Source organism: Astatotilapia calliptera, chromosome 7 (genome assembly GCF_964374335.1).
Source record: "Astatotilapia calliptera chromosome 7, fAstCal68.1, whole genome shotgun sequence".
Taxonomy (NCBI): Eukaryota; Metazoa; Chordata; class Actinopteri; order Cichliformes; family Cichlidae; genus Astatotilapia; species Astatotilapia calliptera.
In genome coordinates this window covers 12549708-12577500 of record NC_137428.1, presented here as the reverse complement: position 1 = coordinate 12577500, position 27793 = coordinate 12549708, and the positions used below count along the sequence as shown (strand labels likewise).

At 37.7% G+C, this 27793-nt stretch overlaps 2 protein-coding genes across 4 annotated transcripts in view; both read right to left on the bottom strand.

Annotated features, from left to right (window-relative positions):
• slc38a9 (solute carrier family 38 member 9) overlaps nt 1–13323 on the bottom strand; it is a 22192-nt gene extending 8869 nt beyond the window's left edge. The window contains exons 1-13 of one of the 3 annotated variants that reach the window (XM_026172868.2): nt 13189–13323; nt 12946–13017; nt 10813–10956; nt 9161–9290; nt 6605–6723; nt 6415–6478; nt 6144–6237; nt 4666–4836; nt 4139–4198; nt 3464–3670; nt 2568–2675; nt 1026–1132; nt 774–887 (exon numbers count right to left, since the gene is read on the bottom strand). In XM_026172868.2, the coding sequence (XP_026028653.1) occupies nt 774–887; nt 1026–1132; nt 2568–2675; nt 3464–3670; nt 4139–4198; nt 4666–4836; nt 6144–6237; nt 6415–6478; nt 6605–6723; nt 9161–9290; nt 10813–10910 (1272 nt within the window). In that variant the 5' untranslated portion in view covers nt 10911–10956; nt 12946–13017; nt 13189–13323. Of the gene's footprint in view, nt 1–773; nt 888–1025; nt 1133–2567; nt 2676–3463; nt 3671–4138; nt 4199–4665; nt 4837–6143; nt 6238–6414; nt 6479–6604; nt 6724–9160; nt 9291–10812; nt 10957–12945 lie in introns of all 3 variants that reach the window. The other 2 variants (XM_026172867.2, XM_026172870.2) reach the window with 2 other exon arrangements.
• A 3778-nt stretch (nt 13324–17101) lies between these two features.
• purg (purine-rich element binding protein G) lies at nt 17102–26160 on the bottom strand. Its single transcript, XM_026172865.2, has one exon. The coding sequence runs from the start codon at nt 25811–25813 to the stop codon at nt 24785–24787; it is 1029 nt and encodes a 342-aa protein (XP_026028650.1). The 5' UTR covers nt 25814–26160; the 3' UTR covers nt 17102–24784.
• Nucleotides 26161–27793: the final 1633 nt, after the last annotated feature.

The window sequence follows — 27793 nt, the reverse complement described above, 5'->3', positions numbered from 1 at the left end:
TTATTTTAAATACATATTGGAGCAATTTAAGGAGTCCTCCCATGGATGGACTGTTACTACAACTGGAAATTTTGTTCTGCTCTGTTGCCTCTGTAAGCTCAGCGTAGCAACGCAAACCAGTTCTCAACCTTGAACTACTACAGCTGTAATACAGTAGTTCAAGGTCTACTGTGTGACAGCTGTAGTCAAACATGGTGACATTGCCTTAGGTAAAAACGTGGTGTAAAGGATGGGTATAGATTGTTAACAGTGACTACATTTTCAAAATTGTCCAGTAGTAACCATGTTAACCACTGAGCCCAGTTTATTAGTGTAGAAATGATCTACCTTTACCAGCTATATCTCAAAAGACTTAACAACACAGCAGATCAACACCTTTCAATGCTATAGCAAAGCTATGATAAACTCACTTCCAACAAAGACAATCCATCTTTTGCCCTGCTCAGGGATAACCCAATGTAGATGGTGTGCAATGAAAATAACAGGCCCCTTTACCCAGATACATCACAGATGGTAAACATCTGCTTCCACTGACTCATTTCAGGGAAGAATAGTCTTCCTAAATGTAGTGCACTGTACTGAACCACAGCTACCTGAATACACTTTCTGAGATTGCTGCTGCCAAAAGACATTTAATCGGTTATTAAATCGAAGGGTTTACTTGCATCTTTAAGTGGTAATGGATATAGGGAAAATATGAGCATTTTTCATACGGTGAAAAAAAATGCATACATAAAAATTATTTAAAAATAACAATAAAGTGAAAATCTTACTGGCTGAATGCAGTCTTTAAAAAGTGGAGGAGAGGGAAAAGCAGCAAAGATCAACACTCCAACATAAAGGTAGGTTAGCCCCACTAAAAGATAAGCCACAGACAGGTCACGCACCTGAAAACATACCAAATTTACCTTAGATGCATCAGAATTAAAGCTTTTGATACTGAATTGTGTCATCTAAATTTACTTAGCAAAAAACAGATTTGAAGAGTACTAATATTTGGAAGAACATGGATAAATAACACTCACATTGTTCTTTTGGTCCTTGTTGTTCTTCATTAATGTGATGATGCAGTTGTGAATGAAGAAGGCCAGAGTGAGAACACCAGTGAGCTGAGGGAAGAGCAATCTGAACTCTGAAAGATCATAATTAAAACATAGATACATTCTTTAATGTAAAGAAACTGAGAACACACACAGACACACACACATCAGGCATAACATAACCATCTGCCTAATATTGTGTTGATCTGCCTTATGCTTTCAAAACAGCCCTCACCCATCAAGGCATGGACTCCACAAGACCCCTGAAAGTGTGCTGTGTTATTTAGCACCAAGATGTTAGCAACAGATTTTTCAACTGCTGCAAATTACAATGTGGGGCCTTCATGGATCGGACTTGGTTGTTCAACACATCACACAGATACTTGAATAAATTAAGATCTGGGGAATTTGGAAACCAAGTCAACACCTCAAACTTCTTGTTGTTCTCCTCAAACATTCCTGAAACATTTTAGCTTTGTGACAACGCACATTGTCCTGCTGAAAGCACCGCAGTAATCAAGGAATATAGTTTTTATGAAAGGGTACGCATGTTCTACAATGCTTAGGTAGGTGGTATGTATTAAAGTAACATCCACATGGATGGCAAGACCCAAGGTTTTCCAGCAGAACATCAGCCAAACCATCACACTGCCTCTGCTGGTTTACCTCCTGCCCATAGTTCATCCTGGTGGCAGAATGAAGCAACGCACATGTACCCGGCCATCCACATCAAAAAAAACATGATTCCTCAGATCAGGGCACCCCCTACCAGTGCTCCATGTCCTAGTTCTCAATCTCACATGCCCATTCTTGGCACTTTTGGCAGTGGACAGGTGTCAGTATGTGCACTCTGGCTGATCTGAGGATATGGCCCATATGCAGAAAACTGCAATGTACTGCGTATTCTAACACCTTTTTTATCAGAACTAGCATTACATTATTGAGCAATTAGAGCAACAGTAGCTCAACTGTTGGATCAAACCACATGGGCCAGCCATCCCTCCCCTTAGCACTAGTGAACCTTAGCTGCCCATGATCCTGTCACTCGTTCACCACTGGGCCACTTTTGATAAATACTGATTACTGCAGACCAACAACACCTCCACAAAAGATGCCGTTTTGGAGATGCTCTGACCAAGTCATGCAGCCATCACAATTTGGCCCTCATCAAATCTTGTCAAAATCCTTACATTTTCCCTTTTTTTCTGCTTCTTACATATCAGCTTTGAAGATAAAATGTTCACTTGCTCTGTCAGTGGTCATAATATGCCTTATTACATGGCTCCATGGGTGTACAGCCAATGGACCTCCGTTTTGCACCTCAATAATATAATATTTAGATTTTCAGCTGGTGTCATGACTTTTTGCACCTCCCTTTCTTCATGTGCTTTTTCCCTGTGTTATTTCATATTATTACACAATTTATGGACATCTTTGGTGTCATTTCTTTCGGTTATTACCAATATCTACATATACATCTACATTCCTGTTGAAAGACACTCAAAGAAGCATTAACACCAGTTTTACCTGGAACATAGAATTCTGTTTTGTCAAACCAGTGGAATTCCAGGTGAAAGCCTAGGCGGACAGCTTTGACAGTGACCAAAACAATCAGGTAGACCACTGATATGGTGCCTGTACAACATGGATGAATGACATCAATACATTAATGGATGAATTGCTGATGCAACACAGAAAGCAGATTAATCAAGCCCCACAGTTAACAATGAATTGACGTATCTCTACTCTACATTAGAGTATGCTTATTTAACTAAGTACAAATGTTAAATAAAGGAAAACCATGATCAGTATTGCACTTCACCACTCATTCATCTTTGAGCAAATGTGAAATTCTTAATGAGAAGACACCAGTCTTAACTCCATGTCTACAAAGAAAAGGATCTAGCCATTTTTTCGAGCCTTCAGTCAAAATGATGTGACAAAAAGAATACATTTCTATGCTGGCCCCTTTTTAATCAAATGCCAACAGTGCATTGTAAAGAAATTCCAGTACCCTCTATATACGAAGCCCAAGTTTTCTGACTAATCTAAAACAATGCGACTGCCGTTGGTAAATAGAACGGTTCTTATGTAGCGCTTTTATACTCTACTCGAGCACTTAAAGTGCTTTATGCTACAATATGCCTCCCCCACTCATAGAAGTTTTCTTCTAAGCTTCGGTACTTTCTATCTAACATTCATACACATCCTCACATTTCGATGGCTGCATTGAAGAGCAACCTGGGCTTATCTTGCTCAAGGATATTTTGGCATGCAGACTGGAGCAGCCAGGGATTGAAAGATAAATGAGTGGACAATGCTGAAAAAACTGAAAGCGTTTTTTTTTTCCATCTGGATAATCCTGATACATTCCCACCCAGGGTGGGGTCGCTGTGGCTCCAGTCAACCTCTTGATGTCTTACCCAGGAAAGTGAATCTTGCAAAGAAGGACGCTGAGCGGAAGCAGAGCAGTGGAAGAAGCAGAATGATGAGATAGAAGGGGACAGTGTTGGTTTTACTCCAGTAGCGTTCAAAAGGGTTCACATCGGACATATTTCCATTGTCACTGAGGAAAAGGGTGCTGATGGTGTTGTTCCCTCCAGGGTTAGTATTTGGGTAAGGGCAGATGACTGGTGAACAAATTAACAGAATATCAGCAAACACTGTTAATTAACTGGGTAACACAAAATTATAAAATGCACCAGATCAAAGTCATAAAGTACATCTTTGTTTTCAGTCACATGCTTTTCCAGTCTCCTTTTGCTTTTTGCCTAACCGCTGTCTGTTTGGTGGTCTTTGTGAGGAGGTTCACTAATATTATTTCATTTCAAACATTTTGCCTCTAGATTTAACCATCAGACATTCCCAGACTTTTATTCTAAAACTAATTCTAACTTTAATAAAAATCTGAAAACAGACTGGAAATATGGGCCAAAAAACTTTAACTTTTACAATATTTAGTATGCAGGTGGTCTATGTCCTCTTTACAAAGCAGTAACTTTGTGATTCCCTGGATGTGAATTATTTACTTGGAATTTATAACCTTTTTTGAAAGGTATATGATAAAGCTGAAACTTTGCATACAGCAAGTGACTTACCTTTTTCTGAGCCATTGGTTTCCAACTCTGAATCTGACACATTGATATTGTGAACATGGTCTATGGACAGAGAAGAGGAAGCCATCGGTTAAGAGAAACGAGCCTTCTTGCAAAAGCCAAAAGCTTGATAAAGCAAATAATGAATTTACATCTTTCTGCACAATGTCTTTGTGTAATGCAAATGTCTTCTGTGCAAATTTCAGAGATCTTCTCAGTGTTTCTTGCCTTGAGTGGTAACTTCTGTGTATTTAAACAGAAATTGAAAAATAATGTAACAATATCTTTTAGATCATCCAATGGCTTAACCTCAGCGAAAAAAAAAAGTTATTACAAACATCAGGCCCACTATGTGTCATATTAATTAAAGTTAATTAAAGCTTGCAGAGCTGTGAGTTTTGTTTTTGCTTAAAATGTTTCTGAAGTCACTGTGCTGCACATATGGTAACATAAACAAGGATTAACATGTCAAACAATAGTATAGAATGACATAATTCCACTCTTTTGCAGATAAAACCATTGTTTCTTACTGTAAATAAACTGCCCAGTGTTGAAGAGGAAGTTGGACATGAGTACCCAGTAGACTACCATAGCTCCAACAAGTGACACCATTGAGAACATCAAGCTGGACCACTGACCAACTTTTCCAAAATAGTACTGACAGACATCAGGGAATTCCCAGTCTGATGTGTCCACACAGGCTAGGAGAGCACAAAGAATAATTACAGAGGTAAATACTTGGTTCCCAAATATGACATTAATATATCACAAAAGCTTTTCCATAGTACACAGTGGTGACAAACGTGAACTTTATGAGCTAACATTCTTTTGCAAAGTCATTTAGTAAATGCAGCAGCATAAATTGTTTTTTTGATTCAGGAATAATGTTCGATAAGTTCAGTGTTAAGCTTCACCATTTTATTTAGGCTGAATTCATTTGTTCTGTACCTTCTGTCTTAACAATAACTTCTTGTAACTATGCCAAAAATATACCGGTGCAACCATGATCTAAAAGCAAGTGTTTAGATGTATTAACAACACTGCATATTCGCATGTAACAAGTAGTTAACTCATATTTATACAAATACACTTTTTTTTTTTTTTTAATCTCTCATTTCATCTAGTTATCAATTTCACTCAGGAGGAAATATCCTAGATATATGTACAAAGCAAGCAAAGAGCTTTTCAAGTTAAATTGATGGAATTTCTTTGACTCGCTGATACAGTCAGCATATTCCATGTCCACCTGCTAAGAGCAGACTTCAGTAAAGGTTTGAAACATTATAAGTAGGTAAGATGAAAGCTGTTGCTGCTGTCTTCAGGTCACGGAGTGTAAAAGCTTTTAAACTACAGTAGTAAGGAATACTCCATAGATCAGGCTCTGACTGATATTAAACAGAGCAAATACAGCAGTGACATTCCTGTACAGTGATCACCCAAAAATGTAACACTTTGCAGAAGACAGACTTGTCTTCATAAACTGCAACTTCTGATAAATCCCAATAAATACATTAGTTTTCATCATGCATTTTGGGGAATAAATTGCTCTATAGATCAGGTTCTGAATGATACTGGAACAAAACATTCTGTAAAATCTTTATGATGCAGACACTGGAAAAAAGTGTTGGGCAGAGAATAAGAGGGGAAAAACATTTAATTTTAAGTATAAACAGGTACTCTATTTTTTAAATTTATGGGTATAATTGTCTTTCTGGCCTGCAAATTATAAAGAGCATAATTAATCAGTTATGCTAAAGTGAATGACAACATATTAAAGAAATGCTAACAACAAAAAACATAACTGCTCTCTCACAAAGAACCCTATACAATGTGTATGTTGAGAATTTGCCATTAGCCTTAATTTTGCATACTAATATGGAATGAAAAATATTTTTCTAGCATTTGAGATCTGAAACAAGCCATTGTGAACTAGGTACTATTGTAAACTTTTTGAAAGCTGTTAGTATTGGTCTATTAATCCCAAACCTAGTTTGTAAAAATTACTTACGTATTGACTTTGGTGATTTGAGGACAATATAACAACAATACAGCATCAGCAGGCCTATGAAGATGACAATGAAGATTCCAAGGGTGAAACCAGCCTGAAATAAAGTCAAAATTGTATATTTATTTTGAGCTTTTGGCCTCTACACTAACCTTTATTTGAACAAAGTTCTCAAACAAAGGTTTTTTTTGTTGTTTTTTTTGTTTTTAATGTGATTTTAGGTGTGGTTTTGAATGAGCTGAAAACATCAAGTATGTAAACTGAATCACATCACCTGCTTTATACCCCAAGGCATGCTGAGTATAGATGTGCCCATCATTGTGTTCCATATAGCAAATCTGGGACAAGAAAAATAAATAAATAAATCAAAGCAGTTAAATGCATCCAGTTAAGTACAAAGAAAGCATGTAGCTTTCACATGCTTTGTGCAGTGGATTTCACATTTTACTACTGCTAGGGCTTACATGGTGATGATACTGGGGTTTTTAGAGGTATGATCACTGCCTGGGACCTTGAAAGCTGTTCCCAGTGGACTATAGATGTAGATCTCATCTGGCTGGGGAATCACGTGATCTGGAGGACTCTAGGGAGGAAAAATGGAGAGGTGAAGGTAAAGATTTCAGAAAAGTGCATGTCATGACGTCTTAGAATTACAAAGATAACTTTAATAGCATTCCCCCTATTAAGGTAGGTTTGCTTCATTTTCAGATCTTCAGTTTGTAATTCAGTGTTACTACAAAACTTTGAAAAGAAGAAGATTAGGAGGTAGCTGATAACCCCTTATGGCCTGTATTTATATAGCGCCTTACTAGTCCCTAAGGACCCCAAAGCGCTTTACATATCCAGTCATCCACCCATTCACACACACATTCACACACTGGTGATGGCAAGCTACATTGTAGCCACAGCCACCCTGGGGCGCACTGACAGAGGCGAGGCTGCCGGACACTGGCGCCACTGGGCCCTCTGACCACCACCAGTAGGCAACGGGTGAAGTGTCTTGCCCAAGGACACAACGACCGAGACTGTCCAAGCCAGGGCTCGAACCGGCAACCTTCCGATTACAAGATGAACTCCCAACTCTTGAGCCACGATCGCCCCTTAGAATCTGAAGTTATAACCATGTAGCAATAACTTTTTTTTTCTGTGAGAATTCATGAAATGAAAAGCAACTATGTGCTAACATATCCAGTGGATGGAAACATAATTGCAATAGAAAGGCAAATTAAAATTATTTTAAGTAAAAATAAAAACAGATGGCAAGAGAAACAACAATACAGATGCTTTGACACAGGTGCACTGCATGGGACAACCAGGGCTTAAAGTGGATCTTGGCAGGTGGGAGAATCCCAAGATCTGATGTAGCAGTGCAGCAGGAAAAATGACTCACCTCAAAATGAACAAGTAGCTTTGTACTCTGAGCTCTGGTAGTTTTTACAGATCTGTTTTCTTTTTGGACAGGCTATGTGATCAATTGACCTGTACTGCCTCTATGGCTCTGAGGCAGCTTTTTGTGGATTTAGCCAACTGGATTTTCCAATACATTCTGACATGTTACATGCCCTATTGATCTATCATGGCTTCCTTCCAAAAATTTGGAACTTTAAAAGCATTAGTTAAGGTTATCAGCTTAAACTTAGGACTTCTTTCAAGTAATATAAATTATTACAGTCCATAATACCAATTTATATAGCCTGAGATCGATCACTGATCAAAGACCATTGATCAAAGACGACTGATCAATGGTCATGAGTACCATTTACAATACTGTGATTGCAGCCATTCTCCAACTCTGTGAATGGTACTCATGGCAATTGATCAGTGGTCTTTGATCAGTGGTCATGACAATTTGCATATTAACTATCAAGGAACTGACCTCACACCATATTGTTCATTAAATGGGCTGGTTTAAGTTATTGTGCAAATACACTGTTTATAAGGTTGGGGAAACCTGCAGTCAGCTTAGACCAAAGAAGTCACTTGGATGAGTGACGAAACCTTTCTCCCACTGAATACGCTACGTCCAGATGAGCATAAATTAAACCCCAAAAGGTTGATTATCTAGTGCCTTCAAAAAACATTTTATTAACTGGTGACCTGTCCAGAGTATATATACCCTGTCTCTTATGGCAGCTGGGATAAGCTTCAGTGCCCTGTGGCCCTAATTTGTATAAGATTGATAAATGGATGGATATTTCAGCTACAAAATACTGTTACTTGCTAGAAAAAAAATCAGACCGCTAAGTACAATGAAAACATATTTACTGAGCTCTTTTAGAAGCGTAACACAGTATATGGCATTACCTGTGTCTTCCAAAGAAAAACAACTTTGCTTACACTCAGTGCCCTTTTGTACAGCTAGATGCTAAAGGTAATCTATAATTTTATGCAGATAGGAGTAATCTCTTCCACGGTGACAGTGCTCAAAATTAGGGCTGTATGGAGGAACTAATAGCTAGTATTAAAATTACACAAGTTATTTCAAGTTAATTTCATAAATGTTTTGGGCAAATGTGTTAACACCATTTTGGATTAACACGTTTGCCATTGTTGGAAAACCACTAGCATTTATGTGAATTTTCTTTAACTTCCTGAAGTTTTTATTTCAATTTCTGTTAGACAGTGAATACAAGGATTCTTATATGTGTCTATGTGCCAGTCAGTTTTTTGTGACTACATACTCATCCATGAAAACTTTAAATTAGGAATCCCTACTACATCACGCGGTCACCAGCTCTCCATGCCTGTGTCTACAACAAAGAATAATCAAGGCTTTCTAAAGGCTTTCATGCCAAAATGCAGTTTTTTTGGATTAAAGCCATGCAATGAATAAATGCTTTTAAAATTGTATTTAATAATATTGAATTTGTCACCAATCTGTTGGTCAAAACATGTTATAAGCTTTATGTTGCTACTGTGTTTTGTTTTGGGGGTTTTTAAGTGGTTTGCTCTTGGCAAATTTTTTGCCCAGAAGCTATGGTTGTGATGCATTCATGGTTGTGACAATAAACTCGACTTACCAATTGTCGATCAGAAGACCCCATGAGTCTGCTGTAGTAGTGTAATCTGCTGTTGAGTACAGCAGCCTCCGCAGATACTGTCTCTTGAGGGCCATCATTTATAATGTTCTTGCGTTCCACATGGAAAGGCCTGGAAGATGTCAATAAAAATCATGCATTTTTCAAGTCACGTAAAAACACATAACTTCTTTGATTTCACTGCATACAGTAAGGATTTGCACAATTTACATTTTTTATATTATTTAAAGTATAATATGTTACAATCAGATGAGGCCTTATAAACAGTTTCACACAAAAGTGAATACACACCCCACATTTTTGTAAATATTTTGTTATATCTTTTCATGGGACAACATTGAAGATATGGCACTTTGATACAATGTAAAGTAGTCAGTGCACAGCTTGAAACAGTGTAAACTTGCTGTCCTCTCTAAATAACTCAAGACACCTTCATTATTGAATAAACCTCTGGCAACAAAAGTGAGTACACCCCTAAGTGCACTCACACTCTCTCATACTGGTCACTGGAAGTCTAACAAGGCACATCATGGCAAAGAATTCTATGAGGATCTGAAAAAAAGAATTGTTACTCTACATAAAGATGGCCTAGGCTATAAGAATATTGCCAACACCCTGAAACTGAGCTGCAGCATACTGGTCAAGACCATACAGTAGTTTGACGGAACAGGTTCCATTCAGAACAACCTCGCTATTGTCGACCAAAGAAGTTGAGTGCACGTGGGATGTCATTGTTTGGGGCTGCATGAGTGCTGCTGGCACTGGGGGGCTACAGTAAATTGAGGTAACTATGAATGCCAACATGTCCTGTGACATACTGAAGCAGAGCATGATCCCATCCCTTCAGAAACTGGGCCATAGGACAGTGTTCCAATATGATAACAACCCCAAACACACCTCCAAAAAGACCAGTGCCTTGCTATATAAACTCAGGGTAAAGGCACTTGGCTGGCCAAGCATCCACCAGCTCCATGATGTCATCATGGAGGAGTGCAAGAGGAATCTAGTGGGACCCTGTGAAGCTCTAGTGAACTCCATGCCCAGAGTTAAGGCAGTGTTGGAAAATAATGGTTGCCACACAAAATATTGACACTTTGGAGACAGTTTGGACATTTTCACTTAGGGGTGTACTCCCTTTTGTTGCCAGCAGTTTAGACATTAATGGCTGTATGTTGAGTTATTTTTAGGTGTCAGCATTTTTACACTGTTATACAAGCTGTACACTGACTAATTTACATTGTATCAAAGTGTCTTATTGCCAATGTTGTCCCATGAAAAGACATAATAAAATTTCAACAAAAATGTGAGGGGTGTACTCACTTTTGTGACACACTGTAGCTTGACTAAGAAAATTCATGCATTAAAGCATGAATATTTGAGATTTGAGAGGTTCTAATCATTGTGTGAACTGGATTAAAACTCACTAACACAGGAAATGGTGCTAGGAAAATGAAGTACTCACACATCTCACAACTAACATCTTAGTATTTGCTTGCTAAGTGAATTCCAAGAAGTCAAGGTAATAAAGCACCTTGTTTATTATCTAGCAATGAAATGAACAACATGAACCTATGGCATGTGACAGGCAGGAGAGAAACTGATTCATACTTTGTACTGATTAGCACAGCATTTACCTTTTAGTTCTCAAGTCTAGCGAATTTGTGGAGTCTCTTTGCAAGTAGTCCTCTCCAGTCTGCTCTGAACTCAGCAAAGGCCTGGAGTCATCCTCCATGATTCTACTGACTTGCAGCTCTAGCTTCTCAACAGGTGTCACCTAACTGGAAGCATACATGTTACAAAATCTAAACACATACAACCACAGCAAACATAAGATATTGTTTAGTACAATTGTTTGTTTAATTGTGTGCAGATCAACATTTTTCAAGGTAATTTTTGAATGTGTGGGTTTATATTCCAGATGTGCTTACTTCACCATTTTGTAAAAATTAACCCGTATTAAAGTAATCCAGTGCAAAAAATAACTATTGATAGTTCATTTGGCAAACGTCATTTTCACAACTGTCAAAAAAAAACGGTTTTAAGCAAGGCTCATGTTGCTGCAAGGATGTAACTTGGCTTAACACAGTAGCTAGTCCCATTAGGACCCCTCTTCCTTTGGGCTGTCAAAAGTCTTAATTTTAAAGCTTTGAAAGCCGAGTACCCGCAAGAGCGTGAATCTGCTGCAGCACAGCATTGCCAATGCTATGAACTGCAAACGCCTGTAGAGTGAAGATTGCTGTAAAGGTCATTAGGAATCCACTGCCCTCTCTGCAGAGGATCAACTATCAAAAAACCCACACAACCCTCGACAAAGTCTGTTCACACTTCTACCCTGAGGCTGCAGGTATAGAAGTGTGAAATCTAGGACCTGTAAACAAAAGAACTCAATGCCATTAGACTCCAAAACACATGACAGGAGTTTATAACCTCAGATTACCTCAATCTACATTCCTGCACACTCAATCGCATTCTCACAGCTGTCTTGAACACCAACTGCTGTCTGCTGCACATACAACTGATGTAGTATAAATATGTACATAGCTTTTAAAGCTCTTTTTTTTTAAAATCTGCTGTGTGTTGTGTATCTCAGTACTGTGCATTTGACAAAATTTTTAAACCTGAAACTCATCTCCTTCCTTATTTCTCTTTTGAATAAAGAGACAAATGAGGAAGAAGCTTCAAAGCCATTCAAGGCTTCAACATACAACAGCTATATAAAACTTCTGAGCCACTCCACAATTCTTCATATTTTGCTTCCAATGATCCAGATGTTCTTTGAGCAATAACTCTCCAGGCTTTCTGAAAGTCTTTCAAAGTTTCTCTTCTGGTGTTGGCTGCATTTTCACTCACTTTTAATTCAATACTAGTACCTGGCCTTTCTCAGAGGAATGTCTTTTTGTTGTTTGTTAAGCCACTTAACATTGTCCTATGAATCATCCCATTAAAAAAGCACCTAACTCAAGGAACGAGCCAGTGGAAGGATCATTATCAAGAAGCCATTCAGTAAAGCCTACGGGAAGGCCAACATACACAAAACCCACATGAAAAATAAGTGACAACAGGTCTTGTGGGTTAATGAATCCGAATTTCAGGTTCAATTAATTTTTACTTTACACAAAATGAGTGAGTGAGCTCATAAACTCAGCAGAAAGTAGTATTCATATAAACTTCTAGAGGACATAAAGTCTCCTTGGAACCACATATATTGCCATCTGATGGTATTCCCAGAGCACAGACCTCACAGAAGCAGTGCAGGATGTCTTAAAAGAATGGAATAAAAGGCAGCTGACATCCAAAGACGAGCTTTGGAATGTGTTTTCATACCAAATATCAATTTTCAAGCTTTTTAGAATTGTATAATTTCTGTTTTACATTAAATCACCACACTTATTTCACATTTTCTTAGGAAGAGCTTTTTGTTCTGCCTTTAGCGACTTAACCTCATAGACATAGTTCCGCCATGCACGTGACAACACAAATATTTCTCTGGACAAAGTAACAAGTCGATACTGAGATATAATAATCCATAGTGAATTCCTACCGAAACCATATTTCTACACAGATACGTACTTTTTACGTAAATTTTAAAGATTCTTATACTCAAAGTCACGTACAGTAAAGCTCAGACACTTTAAACACCTTAACGAGAGAACCTGCTGAGTGTACAACAAAGGCTGGTAGTTGAATGGCAACGTTTCGTATCTAAAAATCTCTTTTTTTTAAAAAAGATGTGATGCTAGGCTTGCAGGCTTCTTTGTAGAACTCACAGTCTGCAGTGAAGTGTCCTCTCCTCGGGTCTTCAGCTCATCTCAGTTCTGCTGTCTCTGCTATTGTTTCACCTCGAAAGTTGAAGTGAAATCAAATATCAACACAGTTGTTATTCATTTTTAAGTCTAATACCACCGGTGACATCAGCTAAATATTATTCCGAAAAGAAATAATAATTAATTAATAATTATACACGACTAATGAGCCGAGCAACGGCGTAGAGGAAGAAGAACTTAATTTACAAATACTCAGCAGTCTTCCAACTGGGTTTAGTGACGATGTGTTGGTTTTCTTCCTGTTCCTCTTCTTCTTCGTGTGTATTTAGGCCGGACGAACGCTATGCCGCCCTCCACCTTCCTCTTCTTCTTCTACCGTTAGGGGTCGCCACATATTTTCTACCGTGGTGCACCACGTTTCTGGACTTCTGATGCGACATAAACCATTTAATGTTTGCTTATAAATTTTCCAAACAGTTTGCCAAGCCTGGTTATGCCCAGCATTCAGGTACCATCAGTTGGGTGAAGGTGTAATGAGTAATTAAATCTGATTCTCAGTTTAATAAATAATATCAAGCAACTCAAACTTTCATGTGCTTCAGTCTGTATTGCTTCCAGTTATTGTCTATGAGAACTGGGCCATTTAAGGTTTGAGCATGACAACTCTTTAGAAGTTAATGGCCAGTGACTGCAAATAATTGCTGTCGCAACAGAACTTGAAATTTAGCACTTGATTTTGGTCAGATTGGTCTGAGGCCAGGAAAATGTCTCATTTTGACACTGCCCCAGGAAACTACATGGTAAATGGAAAAGGACTTTTACAGATTTACTAGAAAGAGCAATGGAGATGGAAAGGCTGTGCATCAGGTTAGAATGATTAAGAATAAGAAGATAGAGAAGGCGGGATAGTGGAAAGCTGTCAAGGCTCTCTGTGTGGCAGGTGGAGTAGGACCCACATGCAAGACTCGGAAACAGAGAAGGTAAACTAAGAGGTGGCTTTATTGGTATATGTGTGTGTGTGCGTGTGTGTGTGTGTGTGCGTGCGTGCTTGTGTGTGCCTTTACTTTTCTAATGCATATTACAGACTGTAACACCTGCATATGTGTAAAATGACAAATGGCCACCCCATTTGATTTCCATGCCACCCTCAGAAAACCTATGTAGATCCGCTCCTGGTTAACTTTGAGGTTGGCAACGCTAAGCTTCATAGTGATGAGTGCATGCATCAAGCATAAAGAGCAAAACCCTGTATAGGTGGGTGTGTAACTGTAAGAAAAATCACGTGACCTATTCAGCTGATGTGTCGTACAGCGGTGAGAATTGTGTTTATTGGGAAGTGCAAGTTTCAACATAGTTGTATTCATGCTGAGAGGAGCTCGCCATCACCCGCTGTACAATGAAAAGATAAATTGGGGACATTTTCTCCAGTCTGGGGTAATTTAACCCTGCATTTTCCCCTCACATACACAAGTATGCCCAATGTCACAAGCACTTATTTCCTAGAAACAAAACTTGCGCTTTGATTTTCTCTTACTTTTTTAGTTATACTTCTTTGCAAACATGTTTTTTGTAAATTCTGCATTTTACATCATTTGACATACTGTATATTAATTGTATTGGGTATGAAAAAATCGGAATAAATGAGCCATTAATCAACATGTCAACACAGTCTCAACACAATAAAGGCAATGCGCCACACACTCCATGAGCATCCTGTACCCATCACTGTTTTCTGTTCCAGAACAGCTGATCAGAGTAAGTTCAATCAATTCAATGTGGAATCTGCTTCCTGGTTACAGCCCCAGAGAGGAACAGATAAACCAAAAATGACAAATGTTAAAGGAAGAAAACTGAGACAGAAGACACGATCATGAGGCAGGACAAAAAAAAGGACAAGGGGCAGAGTTGACAATATAAACACGGAGGATAACAAGGCAACAGACAACAGGTGGGAGGACATATAAAACAAATCACCAATAATTAGACCTAGGAAGTAGAACTGAATGTTAAAAAAAGTGCCAAGGATTAAGGTTGAAATAAGAGCAGCTGGAAAGGTGGTTAGCCCAGATGACATACCACAGGTATAGCATCTCATTTTTGGAGGTACGGAGCTGTCCAGTAGGGGGGCAGCAGACAGTAGAATCTAGAGCAGGCTTGGCCAACTCCAGGCCTCAAGGGCCTGCAGGTTTTAGATCTCACCCTGGGTCGACACACCTGAATCAGTTTAAATAGCGTGGGTCAACCATCCAAAGCAACAGACAAAAGAAGTCATGAAGAGTATATTGTAGTGGAGTGGACAGAGACAAATGCTGAAGTCTAATTTGTGACAGAAGGTTAAGAATTAGCAGCAAAAATGAAAGGGAATGTTTACAAGATGATAGTGAGACCTGATATGATGTATAGTTTGAAGACAGGGGCACTAACGACAAGAAAGGAGCCCAAGCTGGAGGTGGCAGAGCTGAAAATGCTATGATTTTCACTGGGAGTGACCAGTACCTTTACCATATAGAATAGAGACTGAACATTTAACAGTATTTTGTCTGACTACTCATTTTATTTTAGAATAAATCCTTAAGCAACAATGAACACTGGACTGAACCAGGTCTGTAACTATGCTTTAGGAAGGGATTCCTTCATCCAATGCAGAGCAGCTAGCTAAACTTTAATCCCACATAGGTCCATTATCTTGTTAACAGTGTTACATCCTCACTGCATATGACTTTGGACGCTATGGCTTCTCGGAAAAAGAAGGAAACAAATGAAAGATGCTTGTCACACATGTACAACTCACAAATGCACACGTTAAAAGCAGATAACAGCAAGCCGGAGAAGAAATGTTGTTGCAGTAATTTGGAAGATCTTCATTTGAGCTGGAAAAATACTCAGGTGAGAAAATATGTTACTATATAATTATGTTTTGAGTTTTCCAGTTAGGATGGGTGAGGCTTTAGTTGCATAATAACCTGGAGTGGAAGATTGCTGTCACACCCCCTTCTCAGTCTGTGATTCTGACAATTACTATAAATCAGGGGTGTTGATTTATTTAAACTAACATAATCCTCGTGCTTCAACCTGGTTTCTGTAAGGCAAAGTAAATCAATTTGTTGAGAAATTATTAATTTATGTATTAATGGGGACTTAGAAGAGACCTAATGATTAATAATCCACATTTCACTGTTTTACTCTTTAGTGCAATTGCAAATACTATATTATTTTTTTCTTTGTTTTTTATGTTTAAATCATATTTTTTGCTGATTTTAGTGTTGTTGTTGTTTTTTGTTGTCTGGAAGACACCGTATCTAAGGGGATGGGGTTTTGAGTAGAAAACAGGAGGAGAGAAGCTACTTGGCTACCTCCTCCTACAAATTGCTTGCCTCTGCTCACAAGTAAGCAATCTCCTCTTCCAACCTTTCATACTACAAATATAACTGCCATATCATCAAAATTAATGCTGCTCTCTCTATTGGTAAGCTGGTTTCTGAAAGCTAAATGGCTCAAAGTTTTTGCATCAACTAGAGTTGTTTCGAGTCTGCATCTGAGCCCAGAGTTGTATTTTGGTCTTTTCAGCCTTCTGACACAGACTTAAAAACACCATGATACTTTATAGATTCTTATCTGTCAATGTGGCACTGAGTCTTGGTTTTAAGCTGAAATTACTCCCATTTCCAGTCATATTCTTAAACACTGAAACATTTAAACCTTGTTTGACAGTGATAAATAAACCTCTGTGTGCAAAATATTTGATGCAAACATTTTTCTCATGAAAACAAACTCTTCTCAAAAAGCACAAAGATTGCATTTTTGGTCTCCTACTGGGATCTATACTATTTTTTGCAGATTTGCAAGATTTCATGTGACACTGAAGCAACTGATGTGAAGCAATATTATCAAGAGTGTGTGTGCTCCAAAGAAAACACACTATTGATTGTGTTTTCTAAGGAGAATCTGCAAGCTGATGTTTCTACTGCATGTTCACGTTGGATTGTTGCAACAGTGTGTAATGTGAAATGCACAGCATTACAGTATGTAGCAGTATGAAATATCGCATGGCCTTTAATAAGTTGGGAAGATATGATCAAATATAAATTTACTGTAAACTTTTTATAACAGTGTGGTATAGTGCTGGATTGATTCTTAAAATAGAAACTGAAACCATTAATAATCCTGTAAAATCTTTTATTGGAAAAAAACAACAACAACAACAACAATAATCAGTACAACCTTTTAATTTTCCAAATTCCTTGCCAGCAACAATCAACACAAAGGTTTCCAAACTCAAACAACTTTGACCTGTCAAAGACTATATTGATGTTTGCTGTCCAAAAACTGCTACATGATAAATTATTCAATAAATAAACACTGGAAGAAATAAGACTACAAAATTATGTTAGATTGTCTGTCTGTAGATCTTTTAGACTTTGTCACAAGGGCAGCGTAACTGTAAATAGACATGACTGTTTTTTTGTTTAAAAAACAGAAACAAAACAAAAAGAAAGAGAAAAAAAAACATAGACCATCTAACAATGGAGTGCCTCTAAGTTCAAGATACTCTTGGATAACAACCCCTTCATCAGACTGACTCTGGTTCTGGTTTATCCAAGGGCTCGAGGGTGATTTTATTATTTACAGTTAAACTGCACCATTTATGATAACCTAAGATATGTGTTCCTGATGCAGGTGATGCACATACATCACATTTCAGAAATACTATGCATTAAAAAGTTGAAATTTTCCTATACTCCAGGTATTCTGGTGATTAAGTTTGGAGGAAAAACAATAGGGAAGAACATGGGCAACATTGAAACTTTCTCTGTCCAAGTTAAAATGCCACACCCTAATTATCTCTAATTCACTCTATGGGTTTGGAGGAGTGGAAATAACACTGTGTGCTCATGTTTGCAGAGAACATTGAATAGCTGTCACATTTCTGTATGTAAACATGAGATTGGATTGTGTTTTGTAGGGCTGTTGCATTTTAAAAGTAGAAAGTTGGATTTTTCCAAATTTCTGACATCTTTGGGAAGCAGCACTATTTGAGAACAGCAATAGGACATCAATTTTCTTTTATCTACTTTTTATACTTCACCTTTGCATGCATTCAGCTGGGGGTCCATAGAAGCACCTTTATATAATATAACGTAGCACCATATTTCTTATAATTTTCTTATTATACTGGGACCCAACCATGGACATGCATACACTCTAAAAACATAATTACCATTTCTAAATGTAGCATCATTTCAAACATTACAAGGCAAGTAATGATTATTAATACAGTACTTTACATGTAGATGATTTTTTACAGTACACATCAAAGAAAGTGCTAAAGTACAAAACTTCCTTGTTTTTTAAGTGTTAGGTAACATGAATATAAGACACACCAATGTATTACATTACATGAATATAAATTTACACACTTGCACATTTTCGGTATCCACTCAACTTTTAAAAGATTAGCAAACATTTATATCCCTACATTTCCCACTTCAAAACTCTGATGATGAAAACTACAAACAACAGCAGCAGGTCTTCTTCAGTACGTGTACATTCACATCACTCTGCCTGCACAAGCACAACCATATAAACACATACAGTTCGAGTTCTAAAAAAATACTATGGTAAATTATGATGGATATGAATATATTATCCAAATTTATAGCAATGATCTCAGTAATTTTTTAGATGACTATACTGAATGCCTTCTGCTAAAACAAAGTACAGGAATAAAAATCAGAAGATACAGTAAATCTGTGAAGATGCTTTAAGGCGCCAGGGTTGGAAACATTAGCTCCAGTTAACAGTCCAGATTTATTTTTAATCAAGCTATTAATTAAAGTCCAACAACCTGTAGCCCTCAGCCTATAGCCTTATCTTTTCTTTTACTGTCCATGGATGTTGAGATAGTCTCATCTGCTATAAAGAAACAGACCAGTAGTCGGCATGTGGGTTAAAAAAATATACATAAAAAAAAAAAAAATAAAGCAGTGCTTCCCACCATAATCAGCTGGATTTTTTATACAATAAATGAGATGACTTAAGGCATGCAAAATTTTACCCTCATACTATGAAAACTGTCAAAGTTACAGGCTCTCAAAGTGCATAAGTTTGTTCAGAATTTTTTATTTTTTTTTTTAGCCCCCATAACTTTATAAATACAAAAGATAGCAACAGAATTTTTGGTATAAAATGGTATAAAAATGTAAGTAAAAGAGACTTTTCAGATACTATATCATTTTTGACCACTACCTATCCCAAATGGTTATATGACCCTTGAAAAAGTCCATTTTTGGAAAATATGAACGTTTAGTAGACATTAAACTGAAGGGGTTTTTTTCTCTTGAAACTACAATGTACCCCATGACACTGATGAAATTGCTTACATTTAATTTTAAAAACAAAATCACGCTGAACATGTTCATTTGTTTGTAAATTGTGACACTTGCAGTGAATGAAACACTGATTAAAGTTTTTACCAGGACCTAAATGAAAATTTCATGTTGCAAACTCCTGTAATTATGAAGTTATGAGGGCTCAAACATTATGGAGAAAAAAAAAGTACGGCTAATTGGTAAAAGTTTGGACTCACCCAATGTACTTACAGCTATAACCAGGGGTGCACATAAGTGGTCCGCAGGTACGTATTCGCTGTCAAAATAAAAGACGCGCACCAGATAAGATGTTGCAACGCGCATTTGCGTAAATCAGATTTTCTGTGGGAGGACAGAGATTTGTTTAGAACTCTTAAAGATGTCGAAGAAGCAAGCTCCTTTAAGCAATTACTTTGGTGTTCCCCCACCTCCAAAGAAATGTCAAAAGGAGTCCGAACCGCAAAAGAAGTGGTTGCAGGAGGTGAGCTGCCTTCAAAAAAATGATGATGAACGCACAGAGATGTGGTGCGGAATATGCCGTAAAAATCCTGCTCTAGCGGTCAAAAACAGTGACTTTTATATGTACGCAAACGCACGTTGCAACTTCTTATCTGGTGCGCGTCTTTTATTTTGACAGCGAATGCGCACCCCTGACTATAACTTAAACAGTTATTTGTTTTGTTTTTTGACTGATTTTCTATGTAAAGCCCCTGAATGATACTAAAGAGAACATATAATAAATGCTAAACAGATTTCTACTTATGTAGTGTTTTTTTACTCTGAGTACTCAAAGTGGTCAAATATGGCTGCATAAGATGCTTCTTGTGCTTTCATACTTCTGTGATTGTGATTCTGACATATGATGTTCAGAGCAAGCTTGACAACACATAATTTAAACAAGAAAATTCCACCCTTTACCTGGGAAGCAAACAAATCAAATTCATGCAAATTTAAGGTAGTGAATTTCATGTATTACCATGGTCTTTGTCAGCAAACTGGCAAATTGATCTCAGGAAGTTTTTTAAAGTTTGTGCAGGCCTTCTGTGCTTTCTTTTTTTGTATGTCTCAAAGGTTGGATGCACTGTTACAAATTAAAAAGCTATATTTAGTTAAACTTAATAACCATTTTGTTTTCCAATTTCGTATTATTAGTATTTATAATACATTTATTTTATTTTATTTATTATTATTATTATTATTATTATTATTATTATTATGTTTTCTGAACAGAACTTTGCTCTCTGGAACTAACTGTAGGAAAAATGGAAAACTATACAGCAGAACTAAAAACCTCTCTCTTTGTAGATCCATCTAATCTTTAACACCAATTCATACCTTTGCTATTTTAGCAGATGTGGGTTAAAATAGGCTAAAGTGAACAAACACACAATGACATTTGACTACTCAAAGAATTAAGCATTGTCTGACTAATGACAGCTAAAATATTTTGTTATGTGTCAATTATTATTCAAAAATGCCATATTTGACATTTTTTCACCAGTAGTTTCATGTTCAAGTACTTCTTCACATTGTTCATGTCAACATAACAGAATATTCCTGACATGAACATTTGATTTCACATTATTCTGTGAGATTCTAGAGTCTTGGTACATATGATAATGAAAATTTAATATAGCATTTGCATGAATATACACATATAGATGTTAAACTATTGAGAGCCTCAATAAGAAGCTGTCAAAAACCAACACAGACAATGAAAGGAGTTTTGAAGCACACATCAGCAGATTCTACAAGCAGAGAACTATGATTGTCACTTTACACCAAAGGCATATCTAGAGATAGTTCCTCTATGTCAACTAATTACAAAGCAGCAGAACAAAAGTGCAGCTTTTATTTAAAGTGCTGTTGATTTTGGAATTTTCAAAACGAATATCCATCATAATTTTAAACAATGTCATATTCCACCTCAAACATAATACTTTGTTTTTATGTCCATATCTTGGCCTCAGCCAGTTATTGACATAACCAATATCTAGGGTAGATGAGACAATTTTCCTAATTCTGTGACAATCAATGTTGAATCACATTTCACTAATGAGTTAATTAAATTATTACATTTCATTTAATTTTTTAAAATAAACTGTGCTTTGTACCATATATACTTTGCCATTTATATGAAAATAAAACAACTCTTCACTAGATCATACAACAGACACACCAAACCAATCCTGTGCTTTTCAAGCACAAAAGCATTCCAAGAATTGCCTACTAAAACTAGAAAAAAACAAAAAAAACAATTGAAACTCTTTTTAAAATTATTTTTCCTTTTTTCCCCTTCTTCATTTCACTAAATCTCAAATCTGTGAAACTGAGACAAAGACCCCAAAACAGACATGAGGTATCAAATATTAACTTCTGACTTGTTTCTGTTCAGATATAAACTTGACAATTAGCTCTGACACCTCTTCATATAAGCATCAGCATCTCGTGGGAAATATGACTTCCTGCATGAGAATTTAAAAAGCTGCCCACCTAATTCAAAATAAAGTTCAAACAGTCAACGTACTTTAGCTTATTAGGACCTGTACTTTAAAAAATATTATCTAATCTCAAAGGGTGTACCTCAGCTCCAGAGGTACTTTCCTTGTAAATTTCCATATTAGAAAGGAATATCGTGTTGTAGCAGACGAATCCCTTTCTGCTTATATTACTATTTCTTTCTTTTTTATAACAGAAATGATGTTGTCACTCACAGTAAAGTACTGCACTGTGTTTCAGTGGTAGTGGGAAGTATAAAGAAGCTACTGGAATTAAGTTAATCATGTTAAGATTAAGCATTAACATGAATCTATTTAATTGATTGGGTTTATGCTTTAAAATCTACTGAAGATAAAACTAGCTTTACCATTTGCACATTTAGAGTTCAGGTACTTCAGTTTTTAGGTTTTTGTCCTTTTTAAGGACATTAAGGTTGATCTAGGTTTTTGCCTTATCCTGGTATGATGCTCAAGTCAAAGTCTGGCTTGGGTTCTTTGTCAATGTGACCAGCTCTACTTTCATGCTGGTCACAGAATGCAAACATAGGCAAATATACAGCAAAATGCCATCCAAGCTCATGAATAGCAGCACTTGGATGGATTTTAAGGACTTAAAGTAAAAAATGAACTTACACTTACATTTACACTTTCAAAAAATGTAATCGCTTGTTCATCAATAGACAGCAAGGAAAGGTAAAATACAAGGTTCTGCAGGCACAAGCATATTGATTTAAGATTTTCTATAGACCCATTTGAGCTTGATGTTGAGCCCTTTCGATCCCAACACCCCCAATTCACCAGTAAGCACTGGGCTATTTGCTGACATCAAGGTAACAAGCCCAGTTTATACCTTGACTTTGATCTATTTACGTCATATATATAAAAAAATAAAAATAAAAAAAAACGGACCTGAGCTGTAATAGTGAAAACTGGGTATCAACATCCTCAAAAGACAATGTGTGAAACCATTTTCATAGCACCACACAATATTACAGAATAGGCAGGAAGGTACTTAAAGTATAAACTTTGATGTTTAATTATTCCTCCTCATGCCAAAAATAAATTATGAAAAGAAGCATTCTCTTTGGCAAAATGTTTAGAACTTGTAGAACTTGGCTGTAATGAGTGAAAGCCAAAAGATTAAAAACAAAAAACAAAACAAAAAACGGAGGCTTGTTTGTCTAGGTCAAAGTGCATAGACCTCTTCTCTCTATTATTTTAGAACTTTTCTACCATCAGTGTACCATCCGCTATATGTTTCAAATTCATGTGAATAATAGGAAGAGCAGCCACACTCCAAGCAGTCATGCAACATGGTGCATCTTTTTTCAGGTCTACGTTTAGGCTCTGTCAAATGTAGTAAAGACACTGAACGACAGAGGGTGCAGCCACTAAAGATAGCATATTACAATGTTGTGTGTTCAGCAGAACACATGTAAAATACCTTTCCTTCTGTCAATATGTTATGTAAATTTAAGTATTAGGATATTAGTATCACATAAAATAAATAATGTAACTCCAGTAACACAGTTACTCTCTAGAAATGTGACATTAGATCTGTGTGTCTTTCCAGATAGCAGTCAGTTTTTTATTCTTCTGTTGAGCTGTATTTTAGGGTTCCTGAATGGACCGCTACATATATAGTTGTTTTCTAGTTTTATTAACCATTTTTAAGGTAATTATATCAAGTCATCAAGTGATCTAGTCTTTCAGCAAATTCTACAAGCCCGTTCTTTTTCAAGTGTTGCAACACAGATTTCACGCAGAAGTCTAAATAAGGTTTAAGTGCTTGTGTTGGATAGAATTACTGGACTTGGATTGCAGTACCTATAAAGTTTTTTTAATTCATTTTACCTCCCCCATTTTTGTGAATGCAACACACAGTACAACTGCAGGGTAGAGTCTTATCAAAAACCAGAACATCATGTAGTGCTTTGTGTCCTTGTAATTTAAAGCAGGCTTCTACAGCACATGTCTCCCCCCCATCATTATGCTGCCGAGGTAAGCAGCACATTTTATACATTTCAGGATGCTCTAGTCTGGTCATTTGCACAGATTGATTGGCCTAAAGTACTGCACTGCAGGAAAAGCTGTCACTAAATTCATTTTTGCCAGCATTATCATGGACATTTAAAGCAATGTTTTGTGTCTCATATGAGGCAACATAAACTGGAACTGTTAACATGAATGAAAACCTTCCGGCTGGACCAGTGAAAAGGCAGCACACACCAACAGTATGTGATTAATGTCACAATATGTGTCTTATTTTTCTCCCCTCCCACCAAGTCTTAACTGGCAGCATTAATCTGTACAACACTCGTTTCCCATTTCCAATTCTGATTCCTGTAATTTAATTTCTTCTCCACTTGTCCAGTTGGGTTGCAAGTGTTCTATAATGCTGCTTGTGTGTATTGCACTTATAGTAAGTTCCAATATATGAGGTATTTTCTTCATTAATAAAAGGGTCCAATTTTTTTTCTTTCTATAAACACAAAACACACTATACTTAACAAATTAACTCTGTTTATTTAAACTGACAAAATTTCTGCACATTAGTGTGCCATAAAATTGTTAACCATATTGCTTTGGGGGTAAAATATTAACAGATATTATTAGCGTCAACTTTCTATGTAACTTAGAATTAAAGTTTAAGCAAATGAACACTGCACTCTTGAATTTAACAGGGAGGTATGAGTATGGTATGGGGGAGCGCAGGGATGCAGCTGGCTCAGGACCCTGGGATGGCCCTGACTAACTGGCTACAACACAATAATCGGCAATGAGAAAATGATGACTGACTTCTTGGCATGTTAAAAATTTTGAGTTTATCAGCCCTTGGCAAATAAACTGAAAAGTTAATGAAGTACATCGTATCTGAGTAGTATGGTAGGGACACATACAGTACATCATATTATTGTCACATCTGGACAAAACTGAAACCCTAAATTAGGCTACATGCTAAAAGCACCATGAAGGTCAGTCCTCCTGTTCCTCACTGTCTTGCTGGCCATCTGTCCTTTTATCTTTGTGACAAGAAAAGATTCGTCGCATCTCCTCCTCGTACCTGATGAAATTCTCTCCGAATCTAGCCCAGGCTTTTAGGGGAACTGTGATGGTGTTTCTATACGGCTGTCGCACTTCGCTGATTTTTAAAAAGATACCATACCGGTTTGAACCCACATCAAAGTAAAACCTTTTGTTGTCCACTCGAAAAGACGCAGCCTCTGGAAGCTCGGGGTTGTCGTTGCGATTCCTGGAGCCTGCTCGGCTGCGGTCTTCGCTCTCTTCGTCCCCGTAGTCTTCAATCAGCTGTGACAGAGCGTCTCTGAACTCAATCAGTCCCTGTGCGGGTAACACTATGGTCTGCTCGATGCCCTGGCCGTAGTAGCCCATTGTGCCGTGTCCTTTGCTGACAGTCTGCCGTATGCGGAGGAATCTGCCTCTCTGGTTCTCCTTCAGGTCCAGAAAGTACTTTCTGTTGTCTCGCTCAATAAATTCGCTCTTGAGAACACGATGTGCATGGTCATCGGACACAACAGAACCGGTGGGGGACAGGTTCGCGTGATGCTCCTGCGCTCTCTTACGGGAGTCGTTCCCGCGGCCCTGGCCATTGTTACTGTGGTCCTCGACCTGCGGAGGCGCCAGCCCCCCCCGCAGTCCAATGCGGGCGTAATAATCTATAAAGTCTCCCAGACAGTAGCGTAGAGCGGGAGCCATCGACATAGACAGTGTCAGCTTGCTCTTTCTGATGTTATCATGACGGCCCCTTCCTATCCACACCTCGGCTATTTTAAGGAAACGGCCGCGTACACTCTGCTTGACATCCAGATAAAAGCGTTTCTTCTGGATGTCGACGCGTTTGGAAGCTAATTCTTGGATGTCATTTCCTTGCTGCTGTGACCAGGTCTGAACATATTGCTGAGGAAATGCATGTCTTGGTAAAGAGTCTGATGCAATCTTACCCCTGCCTCTTTCCATTCCTTTGCAACATCCATCAGCCATCATGATTTATATTCCACCACTAGACAGCACAGGACAACGCGTTTTGTCCATTACAAAGGGAAATTAACAGGCGAATAAAGCAGGCTTACTCATACAAATATCTGGAGCAACAAACAATTTAGCGAGATGCCTCGAATGACCTGAAAATGGCAGCTAGTTTGGAATCATCAGCTGGTCGACTTTCTGTGTCCCGATAAAAGGTCAAGTTCTCCTATTTAGCTATTTCCAGTGCAGACCTACATTCCATTTTCTGTCAAGTATTTGCCTTATACCTCCCCTTTTACTAAGGGAGCTAGGGAAACAACCAACCTGAAATGGGAGGAGGCGTCCAATACTACATGAACCCGATGAACCTATCCACCCCCCTCCCCGTCCTGAGAATACCTCAGTTAAAGAGACACGACTTTTATTCTAACCGAAGGGTGCAATTCTGATACACTCACATTTTTTAGACAGACTTTAGGAGAATTTGGGTAAAACTTGTAAGATGATTATTATGACACAAAAACCCCTAATATCTCAAATTATGGCATTCGTAAATCAGAACAGAGGATTGAAATAAAATACCAAAAATTAAATCATCGTCTTTGTGAAACAGTCAAACTGCTGCCTGTAGACTACTATTGCTTTACATATTTTGAAATTGATTAATCATCTTGACGTCACAGTACAGCTGCATCACTAAGACTAACAATGATCAATGATCAACAATGGACAATGAGGTCAGTTCCATGATCATTAATATACAAATTGGCATTACCATTGATCATAACAATGATAGCTTTGGTCCTCAGATTTCGTGGAGGATGAGAGATGTCATCATGATGGCAGATGAAACAACAGTCTTTTATCATCTTAAAACACAGCGACCAGGGAGCAGAAGAACATCATATCAAGAATGCCCTGAGTAAAAGTTGTTATCCCAGCTGGCCATTTGTCACAGTTGGGAAGGTACCTAAAGAATTCTCCAGGCTATCCAGGACAGCTCTAATCTCTCTGTCCTCTCTCCATCCTCCTCACTTCTTCTTTGTTCTGACAATCACATACAAATGCATTTTATTCAACTAGAAATAAACATGAAAATATAATTTTATAATAATTATTATAAGAGCAGGTAGGGGATCCCCATTTGATAACAATATAACACAACTTAGTTATGTGAAATCATCATTAATGAATGTGCACAAAACAGGAGTTACATCAGCTTTATAATTTTTTGTTAACTGACTACATGTCCACTCTTACCTGTTTTTTTTCCCCTTTGTATTATCTCTGCTTCTTTGCTGTCTTCACCCTGCTCTCTCTCCTCTCTTGGTGTTTGTGCTGTCACCATAAGTTAAATTTAACAGTGAAACATAATTTACAACCTGATAAAAGATATGAACCAATCCATATCAATTTATAGCAATATTCAAATTAATTCTGGGCTCCTGCTGGCCATTGACAGGTAACATCCTTTTGACTTACTGTCACCTGAAACTGGAGCTTCACTGTAAACCAACAAACCAACCAGTGATATGTCAGCAGTCAGGTTGCTCAGAAGATTAAAATGAGCTAATAATCTCTAGTGATACATTTGCTAAAATTTTGATGCACTTAAGAGAGCAAATGCACATAAGCAGACACATTATAAGTCATGTAAAGAGCTTAGGAAAAGCGATTGTTCTTCCTTAATTTTCTTGAAGACATTTCACCTCTCATCCCTGCAGCACATCTGGGACACCACCTAGCCACTGGTACAGATATGTGGATGACACTTGCATCAAAATCAAAACCCAAGAAGTAGAAGCATTCAGTGTTCACATCAGGGGCAATTCTAGGATCAGAGCTTTGGGGGTGCTGAGCACCCAGAGAGCTGCCCATCCAGGCAAGGTAAACTTTACTCGTCATAATGAGACGTCTTCCCCGTCTCTGTCAGTCCCTGCATCCTTAAATGTCTCCAGTTGTACCAAGTTCCCTCTGACTGTCTCCTTGGTGCATTTA